Here is a 13923-nt window from a genome sequence, read left to right on the forward strand (position 1 = left end):
CAGTCTGCAAAGTAAACAGCAAAAGTTATCAAGTAACTGTAATGGAATAAAAGTATGAGTACTTCAAAATTGTACTTGAGTGTAGAACTTAGTTTCCACTGCTGATTTAAAAAAAAAAAAATTGGCATGATTTAATTCACCGTCTTCGTTTGGACGAGTGAAGTCAGAACGTAGAAACAGGTGAAAAATCTGTCAAAATATTTTAATCCAGATGGTTTTTGGACTCTGAGGATTCTGGAAACACCTTCAGACTGAAGTATCTCAGCAAAAAGCTTATCGCAACTTTGATCTTCTGATGCTTCCTCTAGCGCCACCATCAGGTCAGCATTTCCATCCGTCCAACACTTTGTGATCGAGACCAAAGACGTTCCCGTCAGACTCAGCTGAACTGCGTTTAGTGCTAATTGGCAAATGTTAGCACGCTAACACACTAAACTAGCTAGTGTGTTTCTTTTACAGCTTTAGTTGCTTTACAAATGGAAAACAAACTTCTCAAAGATTTCTAAAAGTGGAGCTGAAATGAGAAGTTAGTCAATTAATTGGCAACTATTTTAATTTATTTTTTTGCTTAAGTACATTTAGCAGTTGTAGCTTTGTTTCTTTACAGATTCAGATTATTAGTATAAAACAGATGAATTACGATGTATCATTAGAGATGAAACTACGCAGCACTAAATCCATGTTAAGATTAGCTCCACCTTTAGCAGCTGCTACAGGAAGAGGTTCTGGTCTACCTGCCGTCAGTGTGTTCACACAGTATTTGACAGCTGCTGCAGAAGCTGCCCCCACCATCAGAGACCGAGTAAATGAAGAGAGAGACTGTTCTTGGATCAGGTAGCTTCAGTTTATTGTCATTTGTTGTAAATGCATGAGTGTTAAAATACGCTGCTAAATGTTCCACAATGTCGCTGGCTCGTGAATTCGGCCCAGTATGTTCAGGCTGACTGACACAGAATGCAATGCACTTTTTATTTTTAACGTTTCACAACATTGCTGCTACAGAATGCAGCCCGGGACACAAAGGCTGATGGGTTTTCATTTGCTTTCTTATGATTTTAACATGTCTGCTGTTTGCTGAACGCAGCCTGGATGTACTTGTGGTAAATGTCGAGGCTGCGCTCTGACCGTGAACGCTCCCAGGTGTTGAACGGAGACCCCCACCCCCCCAGAGCGTCGCAGGAAGTCACAGGTGGTCACGCAGAAAGTCGTCTTAGTCGTCCAGGAAGAAATAGTTTCCACTCTTCTTCTGCTCTGTGTCCTGTGAGAAACAGGGCATAGTTCAGTGTCTCTTTAAACACAACTTTATCGGTAAGACAACCTTAACAATCAGTCCTGTTTTAGTGTACAGAAGCCTTCAGGCAGCATCTGTCCTGGGATATAAACACTGCAGCTCTCCTCTGTAGTTCAACAGGTAAAAACACTGTATTTATATCATCACTGCTGGAAAAACACTCATGTTCACAGTACAGATTAATGTTTTTTGCTCACTTTATATCTGCAGATCAGCTTTACTAGTTGTAATTCCTACAAGTCACCAGCAGAGGTCAGTGATGGCTCATCTCTGTGTTTGCAGGTTAACTGTGACTCACGGCCACCAAACATGTTTGAACACGTTGTTGGACACCGGTTTTATCCTGTTGGTCCAGGCAGCCATTGATCTCCATTCATTAACTGAAAGTGTGGAAATCTAATTAGGAGACTCTAAAGAAAAGCAGCCTTAATTGTGTTTCTAAGCTGCTTAAAAATACATTAAAATGTGTTAACTGTAGTTTAATGGACAAAAAATATGCAAAAATCACCAGCACGATCCTTTAATCCTGCAATTAATGTTTGATCCAAGAGTTGGAACAATTATTAGATTAATAAAAGATGATTGAGGAAAACTTGATATTCAATAATTGAAGTAACTGTTGAAACAAAACTAAAAACCTCAGTTTCCTGCGTCTCAAAGGTGAATATTTGTTGTTTTTTGCTGCTGATAGTAAATTAAATATATTAATATCAAAATGGCGGGTTCATTCATGCTTTCATTTAATCACTTCTAATATTTGGACTTATTGATTAACTGATGATGAAAATAATCTTTATTTGCTCTAATTAACTGACGTCACCGCCATGTGGGGCTGAAACTATTCTTTTCTTAATTAATCAGTTACTCGTTTGCTGAAGTATTCAAACGTTTAGTCTGACCAACAGATGTGCGCTTGTACCTTGATGGAGTTGAGCTTGTTGATCCGCGGTCGGAAGTTGTTCGGGTCTCTTCTGAACGTGATCTCCAGCAGCGACAGGAACCGGTTCATCCCGGCTAACAGACTCTGCGGACTGAGAGGACACTCGGTCAGCATCGCAGCGAGCGTTCGGCTGACGGCGGCGGCGATTTTAACGCGGCTTTCTGGGTCTTACGTGTTAGCCGAGGTCTTCTTGGAGGGAATACCGTCGAACACGATGACTCTGTCGGCCAGGTAGGTCGCCATGATGAAGTCGTGCTCCACCACAAACGCCGTCTTCTTCGCGTGGAGGATGTACCTGCGCACGAAAACGGCGGCGTCGGTTAGCAGCAGGGTGGAGGAAGTAGAGAAGACGGATGAGGGGAGGAAGTGAAGAAAAGAAGTCGGGACAACAGAAGAAGAAAAGGTGTTGGTACCTCTTGATGACTCTGGCGGCCATCAATCTCTGCTCAGAGTCCAGGTAGGCCGAAGGCTCGTCGATCAGATAAACATCAGCTGGTTTCCCCAAACACAGAGTCAGAGCGACTCTCTGCAGCTCACCTCCAGACAGGTTCTGCACCTGAGGGCGGAGGAGGAGGAGGAGGAGGAGGAGGCTTCAAGGTGAGTCTGAATATTCTCCAAGATATTTCAGTGTTATTTACGTGTTGCACTATGAGAGCGACTGTGTGTGCGTGTCTTACATCCTGGTCTATGATGCTCTCGATCTGCATCGGCTTCATGACGTCGGTGATGAACTGCGGGTGAGTGTAGGCGTCTCTGATCTTCTCGTGCAGCAGCGCTCTGACGCTGCCCTGCAGACACAAACAGACTCGTCACACCTGCAAACGTTTCACTTGACCGTCGCTTCAAAAGCAGCAAACATCCTCACATTCGACCCCCACTTCCTGCTCACGGAAGGATTTGAAGGCATCATTGAGGCGTTTTTCACTATTTGCTGAGATTATACAGACCACATATGAACTGATTAACAAATAATGAACATTTGCATCCTTCCACTGACGGGTCTTCCTGCTCTACGTGTCAAAGCAAACAGCAGAACGATCCTTTAACATCAGCACCGACTGTGGATGAAGAAACTCGTTGAACAGACCTTGAACTTCGGGCTGATGGTCTGAGGCTTGTAGCTGACGTTCAGGATGGGAACCTCACCTGAAAGAGAGCGAGCAGGTGAGTGTGTGTTTATACATGGTGTGTGTGTGTGCGTGTGTGTGAGAGAGACTCTCACCTCCCCCGTCAGATTTGAGTCCTCCAGCCAACATCCTGATAAAGGTGGTCTTTCCTGTGCCTGCAGACACACAGACAGAAATACAAACATTAAACGCAGAGAAGAAGAAATCGACCCTCCTGCAGATTCTTCATATTCTGGTCTGGACGTCACTGAATTGTCCAAATGTCTCAACAGCTGTTGGACGGACTGACATTAAATCTTGCACAGACATTCATGGATCCCATGCTAACACGCTAAACTAAGATGGCGAACATCGTCATACCTGCTAAACATCAGCATGTTAGCATGTTTGTAACCACTCTTTGATCTTTCTTCATGACAGCGCTGCGTCGCTGCCGTCCTGCCGTTTAAGGCACCAGTGAGACAATGAAACATGGTCCAGGAAGTGTGTTGACAGGCTGATCGGACACTAAAACACTGCACACTGGTTTAAAACTCAGACAGGATTTCATAACCCTGGAACAGCAGCAGCGGTTTTATATTTCACTGCCACGATCGTGAGATAAACGGCAGAAAAGGAGCTTCCGCGAGCTGGAATGAGCTCCTGCGTGTGTGTGATTGGCCAATGCATCTAATGTGACCCAGCTGGAAACAAGCTAGCAGAGGTCAAGAGATAACAAATAGGGGAGAAGAGAGACAAGAGGTAACTCGGCTGAAACGGGACTTATGTCTTATTATAGGAAATATTAAGATCTGTACTTTAACAAATGTTTGATGCTGTTTAACACGAGCAGCCGTATGTGGCAAAATGACGAACTCTTGGCTTAAATCAGGACTTTTCTACTGTGCTACGACAAGATAAATATTCAGACTGAACCCCAAAATATAAATCCAATAAATCCTCTTCCTCTCTGACTGAGTTCAGACACAAGCTGAACATGATGACCTTGACGAGTGAGGATTTCCTGCAGATCGTAGCATTAGCTTTAGCTCGGTGCTAACTACAGCTTACCGTTCTCTCCCAGCATCACCATGATCTCAGAGTCCGTGAACTCTCCCGCTTTGATCTCCAGCGTGAACTCGCCCATCGTCTTCTTCATTTCTGGATACTGAAGAACGACACACATCAGCTCATCAGCACGGGGTGAAGAAGGTGATGAAACGACGGGAACGGAGGAAAGAAGGGGGGGAATGTGGGAATGAGGAAGTGTTTGCTGAACGAACAGACCTGGTAGTGCCTGAGTCTCTTCACCTCCTCCTCATTGGCCGTCTCAGCCACTTTGAAGACCAATGAGGTCTCCCGAAACCTGAGATTTTCCGTGGGGACGTAACCGTCCAGGAAGATGTTGATACCTGAGGTCAAGAATAAGAAAAACCAACTGAAAATAAATAATAACAAATAAACTTCAAGCACATTCAGCTCAGTGTTAACAGGTCAGCTGTGTTTTCAGTGTGTTTTTGAGGTTTTACCCTCTCGGACGCTGAAGGGCATGGTGACCACGCCGTATGCGCTGGGGACTCCGTACAGACAGCAGATGAAGTCAGACAGGTAGTCCAACACACTCAGGTCGTGCTCCACCACAATAATGTACCTGAAGACACGATCGAGCATCAGTAGCAGCTGAATCAACCTCTTTCAGGCTCACGTGGGATCAATAAAGGTCCAGGAAGCCTGCGTGGTCTCATCAAAACCACGTTTTTATTCAACATGCTACAGTAAACTGATCATTAAGTTTGCTGATCACTTTTCCAACTTGATCAGTTGGTATCAGGTGGAAATCTGACTTATGGTTACGTCTTTCTGGTTGACATATTTATTTTATTATCCCACTAACGTCCCGATCACATACATCACATCTGGAGGAATAAACGACGGATTATCCCTTTAAATGAACAGTCTTACCTGTCTGGAGTGATGAGTGAGCGGATGGTGATGGCAGCCTTCAGCCTCTGTTTCACATCCAGATAACTGGACGGTTCGTCGAACATAAAACTGCAGCAGAGGAAACAGAGGACGCAGCTGTCAGTCGTTCAAGTTCACAGTTCAAATACTGACGTGCGCTCGACGGCGGCTCGTTTCCTCACATGTCGGCCCTCTGGATGCAGACGACGGCGCAGGCGAACCTCTGCAGCTCTCCTCCGGACAGATCCTCCACGTTCCTCTCCCGCAGGTGACTCAGATCTGCCCGGCAACAACAAAAAAAAAACAACCAATCACAATATAGACACGCATATTTTAGATATAAAGCAAAGAGCAGAGTTCTGTCTCAACATTTCACTTGTTTCCTCATGAATGAAGTGCAGTTACTCAACCTGTTCCATTACTTTAATATTCAAACTAAGGAGGCTACAACGACAATTATGTTTCCTGATTTGACGATGGCTTATTCAATAAAACGCTCCCGGGTGACGCTTCACATCGAGTTTTGGACTGTTTGGACTTTATGAAACAGAGAAACGAAGCAAATGATCACGTTTGAGAAGCTGAAGACAGACATAAGCTTCACTTCCTGTTTGAGCAGCCTTCAGCGTACGATGAGCGTAAGTCACTCTTCATCCGGAAGATGAATTTTTAGTCTTACTATTCTATTTCAGTGTTTTTACTTCGAGAGGGGACGTCACGCTGATCTTTATGTCTCTTCCCGACACGAGGAATTCATTTAACAGAAGACACTTCTGTGCATCCACTCCATACGTTTCATTAATGTACGTTAAATCTCAGCTTATTATTTTCACACATGCACATGTTTTGCTGCTCTTTCAGTCAGTATTTTGTACAATTGCAGGATTTATTTCTTCTTTTTCTCGTCCTTTATTCATTGAGCAAAACAAACTCGTTTCTGAAAATCTACTTGACAAGTCACTGATTGTCAGTGAACTAATTCACTTTTCATCTCTGTTTTTTCTGATTTAGAGGCCGACGTGCTGCCTTTCACCTCTATGAGCGTGCTGATTATAGCTGTATAAATGTACACCTCCACACATGAATATACAGGGTGTGTGTGTGTGTGTGTGTGTGTGTGTGTGTGTGTACCGAGCTGTTGACAGACGAGGTCCTGCGTCTCTGTGTCGTCTTTCCTGCTCAGGATGGCGCCTACTGATCCCTGGAGGCAGACATGGAGAATTAAATGCAGTCCTAAATTTCGTCTCCGGCGCCGTAAGCAACCTCGACGCGTCGAGCTCGAACTCGTACCTTGACGGTCTTTGGGATCTGGTCGACGTACTGCGGTTTGACGATGGCCCGCAGGTCATCCTCCAGGATTTTGGTGAAGTAGTTCTGCAGCTCAGAACCTCTGAAGTAGGTCAAGATCTCCTGCCAGTCTGGAGGATTCTGGAACAGAAAACACACACAGTCACATATAATCAACACACACGCACAAACAACATCACAGTCAATGTGAAAAACAAACTGACCAGCTGATTTATCGATGTTCAACAGTTCCTCCTGACTGCACTGCATCGGAGAGTCACAGCTCAAAACAAACAGAACGTAGCAGCTACACCCTGACTCGCTGTAGCAGTTCACACTCCGTGAACGATGGTGGAAATGCCCCATCGTACCGTCCAGCCCTGCTGTACAGCAGTAATGAGCTTTACAGAAACAGTGTCATGTGACTACTCTGTATGACAGCAAAGACCCTGGAACACACTAGCTGCGTTTCCATTACAGTTGTTCGCAAAATAAAAGCGATATTTCTGAAATTTCGGCAAAGTTCGGATGCGACTTGCAGGTGTTTCCATTGAACGGTGTTTTGCGAACCAGTCGAAATTCTCGTAAGTTCTCGGACGTCCCGCGAGATGTGTGTGCGTGCTGTGCGTCGGTAAAACACAAAGCCTTATAATTAAAAAGCACATGCTGAAGGTGAAATAAAGAAATTATCTGTTGACTTAGAGTGATCAGTGATTTTAATGGCCTATTATTGATCACTTTGTTATTACGCGAGGCTCGCTCTGACAGCGCCGGCGGAGCAGCAGCAGAATACAGGACTGTGAATTACTGAAGTGTCCTTTAAACATATTTTCTATCAGCAATTATGTGTAAATATTAGTATAAGTATAAGTTAATGGCGTGCACACGTGTCTCCCACATAGCTGAGGTGCACACACTCATCACAAGTTCATCTCACGATTCATGAAAACGGAATGATTAGATTTAACACAGTGCGCACAGGACGAAATCACAGCTGTCAGATTGTCTTTAACAGATCAGCCAGCGTGACAGCTGGAACAGCTGCAGTGTTTTTGTCTGCTACTTATTGAGATCCAGAAAACATACAAACACTACAAAACTGACAAGACGTTATATCTGACTGCATGCGGCCGGCCCGAAACGGGGAGTCCGCTGACCTCGGAGACGTGTAAATTCGAAAAAAAGTGTTTCCATTACACTTTTGTGATACACCTAAATATCAACACGTCTGAAAAAAAAAAAACACCTCATGAGAGCGTAAAAATGTTTTTGCAATATTTGAGAGGATTTTTCGAGATTTAGGTGTTTCCATTACCGTTTTTTATTGCGATATTTAGGATTTGCGCATTTCTAGGGGCAATGGGCAGCTAGTGATAAATGAGACCCTGACTCATTTTGCTTAAGCAAATAACGAGCAGTTTTGTTAAAATATTTCTGTGGCTTCAGACTAACTGAGGCAACATTTATGACAAACCACTCGGTGAGCAGGAGTTTATTCGCTGCTTCTTCATAGAATGAAGAGAATTAAAGGCCAGTTCCAGTTGATGAGCAGCTACACCCACATTTTATCTCATCTGCACAGCACCGCTTTGAACCACAATCATATCAGCTTTACAGAAACATGGCTGCCTCGCTCTCGTCTTCACGGGGGGGGGACACTCACATCGTACTTGCCCAGGTTGGGTTTCTGTTTTCCAGCCAGGATCTTCAGAGCCGTGGACTTGCCGATACCGTTGGTCCCCACCAGCCCCAGCACCTCACCGGGCCTGGGGATAGGCAGCCTGCACACACACACAAATTTATGTTACACCTCGATCGCAACACTTTCTCTGAGTTAGTCGGCAGCCTAAAAACACGCCAACGCACGATGCTCAGCGCGCTTCAAACAAATGAGGTTACACAAGGTGCAGCACGGGGGAAGAGGTCAGATTTTCCGGGTCCCTTCTTCTATTAAAGCAGAAATAACACCAACAAAAGGTGTCATTGTAGATTATTTGTATGATATAATCACAATAAGACTCTGAAAAGGAGTCACAGGGTCACACTGGACAGGAAAAAAATACGAAGAATAAGCCTTTCTGTTCGAGTGCCTCATGAAAACTGTGCGGATGAGTTTAAGCAGCGTACCGGTGCAGTTTGAAGGAATTGGCGCAGTATCTGTGTGTGGTTTCCTTCTCCAGGTTGCTGGGCAGGTTGACGATTGACAACGCTCCAAACGGACATTTCTGTAGTGACAAAACCGTATCAGCACAACCTTAAACTAAAATAATGGCTGCAATGATCGTGTTAAAAGTTATCAGTGAGATTATAATGGCAGATTTTGGTGAACACAGTTACTAGCGCTTTCAACTCATCTCCTGAGAGATAATATTGGAGGATTAGTGACCACTGAACTTAAACCCTCCTATGGAAGTGAAATAAGTACAGACAATTTATATTTTAACAACGCAGTCAGAAATCTGACTTCAGGTCAGTTACCTTGATGCAGATACCGCAGCCTATACACAGAGACTCTGAGATCCAGGCAATCTTACTCTGTGGAGTGACCTCGATACACAGCTTACCTGCAAACACACATTTGAAGGCAAATTTAGGCGTCAAATGTTTGTGGTTTTGCTGAAGCTGAGTCTACTGAATACTTAAGGACCACTCACCCATACGGACCACCGGGCAGCTCTTCTTGCACTCCTGACGGCATTTCTTAGGTTTACATTTGTCATGGTTGACGATGGCGATCCTGGTGTTTTTATCCGCCATGATGGAGGGCCGGAATGACGGACGCTAGCACCTGCGGAGCTGAACAAGAACCGAATGAAGAACAGGCGTTATTTGGATGGTTAATCCTGAGAAAAGATGACGAGGAGAAGCAGAAATATGGAGGTGTAAAGAAGCTCAAAGATTTAAGAATGAAGCTTGACACATTTTCAACACACACACACACACACGGTCATTAAATTCACTTGCCTGGCCACAAGCATGCACAGCTAATGGTGACATCCTGGTACCAAAGCCAACAGACAATATCTAAATGTAGGGTACAGTGGCCAGGCTCGAACCTGTGTCCACAAGCACTCTGTTCACTCTGCTGAAGCAACACATTCAATTCTGAACAAAAACGCACAGCCATTGCTTTGAACAATAGGACGCCATAGATCTACTACCACAGCCCTAAACCAGCCTCTGTCCGTTCCTGACTGGAACCAAACTTAATGCTTTCTGGCTTTAATGTGTATTTTGGAGTATTGGATTTACATTTCGGGCCTAAGGTGGACGAACTGACGCAAATGAAGCTGCTGCAAACCAGTCCGGTTAGCACTTAGCAGTCTGTTGTAGGTGGAGTGAGAAGCACCAGACTCCATTTAAAAGTCTGGCATTTTATTGGGGTTTCACCACGGAGCGTACATGACTGGTGCTACGTGATTTAAGGCCTTTAACTATCCAGTGGTATCAGGCTTTTCAAAGCGGCATACATTTAACACTTAAATTAAAACACATGGATAAAAATGAAGATTGTATACACGCTTGTTTAAACTGCATCCAAACGACGAAACGCAACGTGACGGGCGGTGGCGAGCAGCACCAAAGTTATATTTGTCCTCAAATAATCTTCTGATATGTGAGTCACCGATATGCCGAACTCCTCAACCAATCGTAAAGATTGACAAAACATCCCGAATTGTGACCTCGTATGTTTACGTTTTTGTTATTGTGCTTTATTGACTTTTAATAGTAAATTATTCAACCGAATTTGGAATAGCATCCGGTACAAGAGAAAACGTAATCTTTTTTGGGCCACTATGCCAGCAACGGCAATTGTGTTAAAAACTACAAAGTCAAACTATCAACCAGGTGAATTTGTGTATTCCTATTGGTTAGTCAATGTATGAATGGCTACACTGCAAAATACACTTTGTCGTTAAATACAAGCATTAGAGGCTACTAACAGTGAGCTAACGGTTAGCTTCACATTATACGACATTAGCAGTGGAGGCCCCACACTTTGACAGCTGCTCAGTGGGGGAACGGCGCTAGTTTTTATGACAATACAACCATAAAAAGGGACAAAATACGGTGTGGTAAGTTAAAAACTCACCCCCCTTCGGCTCTCGTTCCCCGGCTTGGAAGAAAATAGACGAAAAACAACGTTTAGAAACAAATAATTGTGGGTGAAACTTATTTTTTCCAGCAACGTGTTCCTCTCCTGGACGCCGGCTGGAAAGATGGCGGGAGAGACGCACACAGCATGCGACGGTGTTGGTGACGTCAGTAAAAAGCGACATAGGCTCACAAAAGTGGGAGATTCGAAGTGGCAGTAGCAAAACAAAGCGGATTTAAACTTTATTTGTGTCAAACAGCCTCATCCGATGCACTGAGACAACACACTTTTAGTAACCGTGCTTGTGAGTTCTACTTTTATTTTTATCGTCAACTAAGTTTTACAGGATTTGAGATTTGAGACAGTGGAAATGTATTAGCTGCTAATAGCTAGCTGGGGCTCCACACCAAACTCCATTAAAACGTTTCTTTAATGTTTGCTTGTATAAAATCATTGACACCATATTATTGAAATATTATGGTCCACTCTTAAGTTGAGTTTAAATGATCAATATATTTTATGTTCCCTGTGTTTTCCTCCTTAAAAATACAGTAAAGCCACGGTGATATAAACCAGAAATTTGGCACTAAATGTAACTGTTAGCGAAAGAATATCTTACTAGTTGTGCCACTTACATGACGAATTTCCTCTAACGATCTATTAATTCTCATAAGCTTTCAAGCTGTATTCTATCCTGAAGTTTCATCTTTAAATATCAAAGCAAACGTCAGAATGATAGAAAGTTAAAGGGAGTTTGGTGTTACATTACACTAGCCCAGCTAGTGTTTGATGAATAATTTTTTTTGTCTTTTTCTGTAGTTAAAGGATGGCCACCCCGAGCAAGACACCACCCGGCGCCGACCCGAAGCAGTTGGAGCGGACTGGGACAGTCCGGGAGATCGGCTCCCAGGCAGTGTGGTCCCTCTCCTCCTGTAAACCAGGTCAGCCCCAAACCATCATATGCAGACTGCTGTGTGTATACAGAGTGATAAATGAAGATGTCATTTCATTCCTCCGCCCTTGTCCAGGTTTCGGAGTGGATCAGCTGAGGGATGACAACCTGGAGACTTACTGGCAGTCTGATGGTTCCCAACCTCACTTAGTCAACATACAGTTCAGGTAACATGCTTCAACACTGGGATGCCTGGAATATTCTGGAAATTTACTATATTGTCTTGGGAAATCTGGGATGTTGGGATTTTTTGTCAAACAGGTGTCTTTCCAGGAATACTGTGTGTTTTACAGCTCATCAGACCTTCTCTTTTCATGGCGCTATGTCTGAAAGTTTGAACCATGTTGCTTTGAATGGAAGATGGTGTGCATGTGTTCGATGCTACTGCTTATATCATTCTTTTGGATGCAGGTTTCTGTTTGTTGTTTCTGCTGAGGATACCTGTGTATTTCGGCTTGTTAATCACCTGCAGCTGGCTGTCTGTGTTTATTGTCCCTGATGTTTTTAATTGTTTTGCTCAGGAGGAGAACGACAGTGAAGATGCTGTGCATTTATGCTGATTATAAATCAGATGAGAGCTACACACCCAGTAAGATCTCAGTCAGAGTGGGCAACAACTTCCACAACTTGCAGGAGATCAGGGTAACGACTCTTCATGATATTGTCATCTTAAAGCTCAGACTTTCACAGCCGCCGAGTCTTAATGACCGAGTTTCATCACCACTCAAAGGGTCTACTCTCTTCTCACCATGCTCCTCCTCCTCTTCCTCTCTGCAGCAGTTAGAGATGGTGGAGCCCAGTGGTTGGATTCACATCTCTCTGATGAATCAGGTAAGAAACTCATGACTTTATTTCACTTTAAAAATAGTCATTTGAGCTGAAAGTGGTCAGAAACTCCACAGATTCATGTTGTTGTGAATCATTCTAAACTGCTTTTGTTGTGAGATCTTGCGTTTGGTGACATGATTCTCGTGGTTTTTCATCTCGGCTGTGTCTTGAGCCTCAACACTTTTTTGGTACTGACCAGAATGTGTCTGTAGCTCAGAGTAATGAGCTGTCAAGAAGTACTTGGTCACATTAGTAATCTCATTTACATATTTTTTAATCAGACGGTTCCTGATTGCAATCAAAAACATTTAATTATTGAGAACTTTGGCTTCTTTTGTTAAATGAAAAAAATGGGAATGTTTGTATTTGTCAGGCTGATGTGCTGAAAACAGCATCGTTTTCTTAACTGTGCCGAAACTGAATCGTGTTTTGTGGCAGGCAGTCATTGACGAGGGTCGCCGGAGACTTAAAAAGTGCGTGTTTGTGTTTTAGCGGACAAACGAGCCGATCAGCACCTTCATGATCCAGATCGCGGTGCTGGCCAACCACCAGAATGGCAGAGACACACACATGCGGCAGATCAAAGTCTACACGCCGGTGGAGGAGAGCTCCATCGGGAAGTTCCCACGATGCACCACGGTCGACTTCATGATGTACCGCACGATCAGGTGATCTGGACTGACATGTGACCCCCCGACCTTCTGCGTGGCCCTGTAAAGTTTGGGACTCACACAAAACGTCCAGAAAAGAGAGAAAATGACACGGACTGATATCTGGAGCTGCTCGATTCTGAAATAATGCAGATTTATCGATTCCAGAATTGATCAGTCTCGCACTGCCTATCATCAAGGTTTTGTTTTATGTGGCTTTTTGAATAAATACAGTACTTATATTTTAAATAAGCTGCTAATATTGAATATAACCACATCTAAAGACATCAACCTCAAACAGTATCAGTTTATATGTTGTGATGTCTGAAACTCTGTTTTTTAAAAGTTGACCAGTATGTGTCCTACACTGACCCGCTAACACTTCATGACTTGGTGTGCATTCGGTTAGTTTTAGCAGGATCGGAGCCAGACGGAGTTCATGAAGAAGCCAAAACAAAGACAAAGAGTTTTTACACAGTCAGAAACAGTTCAGAACCCAAACTGCTGTGCCTACAGAGCGTCTCCTGTTCTGGATTTGTTACTGAACGTTCAATTAAATGTGTTTCAAAGCAACATGGCTGCAAGAGTGTGACTGTGCTAACGTGCTAATGAATGAAAAGAGGAAGAAGAGGTTTACTGAGCTGCAGGAAAGGCTACAAGAAATCATGAAAGACGAGACACAAGTGAGGAGAAGAACGAAGACCAAAACAACAGTCCAGTTCAGGTGACGTCATGCTGGTGACACCAGCTGCAGTTGCAAAGTGCGGTTGTTGATATGCTGGACAGACTGCAAACTCACTGCACTCCTTCA

At 43.8% G+C, this 13923-nt stretch overlaps 2 protein-coding genes across 2 annotated transcripts; one reads left to right on the forward strand and one right to left on the reverse strand.

Moving 5' to 3' along the window:
- Positions 1 to 830: 830 nt before the first annotated feature.
- On the reverse strand, positions 831 to 10813 carry abce1 (ATP-binding cassette, sub-family E (OABP), member 1). The gene is made up of 19 exons (XM_041965675.1): positions 10680 to 10813; positions 9241 to 9382; positions 9065 to 9150; positions 8714 to 8811; positions 8250 to 8367; positions 6590 to 6727; positions 6431 to 6500; positions 5482 to 5578; positions 5300 to 5389; positions 4867 to 4988; positions 4625 to 4749; positions 4409 to 4505; positions 3454 to 3513; positions 3319 to 3377; positions 2909 to 3019; positions 2645 to 2787; positions 2404 to 2526; positions 2211 to 2322; positions 831 to 1258 (listed from the first exon to the last, which is right to left on the reverse strand). Exons 2-19 carry the CDS (start codon positions 9341 to 9343, stop codon positions 1211 to 1213), a joined length of 1800 nt encoding a protein of 599 aa, XP_041821609.1. The 5' UTR covers positions 9344 to 9382; positions 10680 to 10813; the 3' UTR covers positions 831 to 1210.
- Positions 10814 to 10863: 50 nt separating this feature from the next.
- On the forward strand, positions 10864 to 13668 carry anapc10 (anaphase promoting complex subunit 10). The gene is made up of 6 exons (XM_041965684.1): positions 10864 to 10986; positions 11502 to 11623; positions 11711 to 11801; positions 12156 to 12276; positions 12412 to 12465; positions 12955 to 13668. Exons 2-6 carry the CDS (start codon positions 11509 to 11511, stop codon positions 13132 to 13134), a joined length of 561 nt encoding a protein of 186 aa, XP_041821618.1. The 5' UTR covers positions 10864 to 10986; positions 11502 to 11508; the 3' UTR covers positions 13135 to 13668.
- Positions 13669 to 13923: the final 255 nt, after the last annotated feature.

Source organism: Chelmon rostratus, chromosome 23 (genome assembly GCF_017976325.1).
Source record: "Chelmon rostratus isolate fCheRos1 chromosome 23, fCheRos1.pri, whole genome shotgun sequence".
Taxonomy (NCBI): Eukaryota; Metazoa; Chordata; class Actinopteri; order Chaetodontiformes; family Chaetodontidae; genus Chelmon; species Chelmon rostratus.

Bases quoted from the DNA above. Each gene is read 5' to 3' on its own strand.
- abce1 (XM_041965675.1), bottom strand. From the start codon at position 9,343: ATGGCGGATAAAAACACCAGGATCGCCATCGTCAACCATGACAAATGT. The intron at 4,989-5,299 runs GTAAGACTGTTC...TCGTGTCTTCAG, and splicing joins TCACTCATCACTCCAGACAG to GTACATTATTGTGGTGGAGC. The intron at 3,020-3,318 runs GTCTGTTCAACG...TTGTGTCTGCAG, and splicing joins CCATCAGCCCGAAGTTCAAG to GGCAGCGTCAGAGCGCTGCT.
- anapc10 (XM_041965684.1), top strand. From the start codon at position 11,509: ATGGCCACCCCGAGCAAGACACCACCCGGCGCCGACCCGAAGCAGTTG. The intron at 11,802-12,155 runs GTAACATGCTTC...TGTTTTGCTCAG, and splicing joins TTAGTCAACATACAGTTCAG to GAGGAGAACGACAGTGAAGA. The intron at 12,277-12,411 runs GTAACGACTCTT...TCCTCTCTGCAG, and splicing joins ACAACTTGCAGGAGATCAGG to CAGTTAGAGATGGTGGAGCC.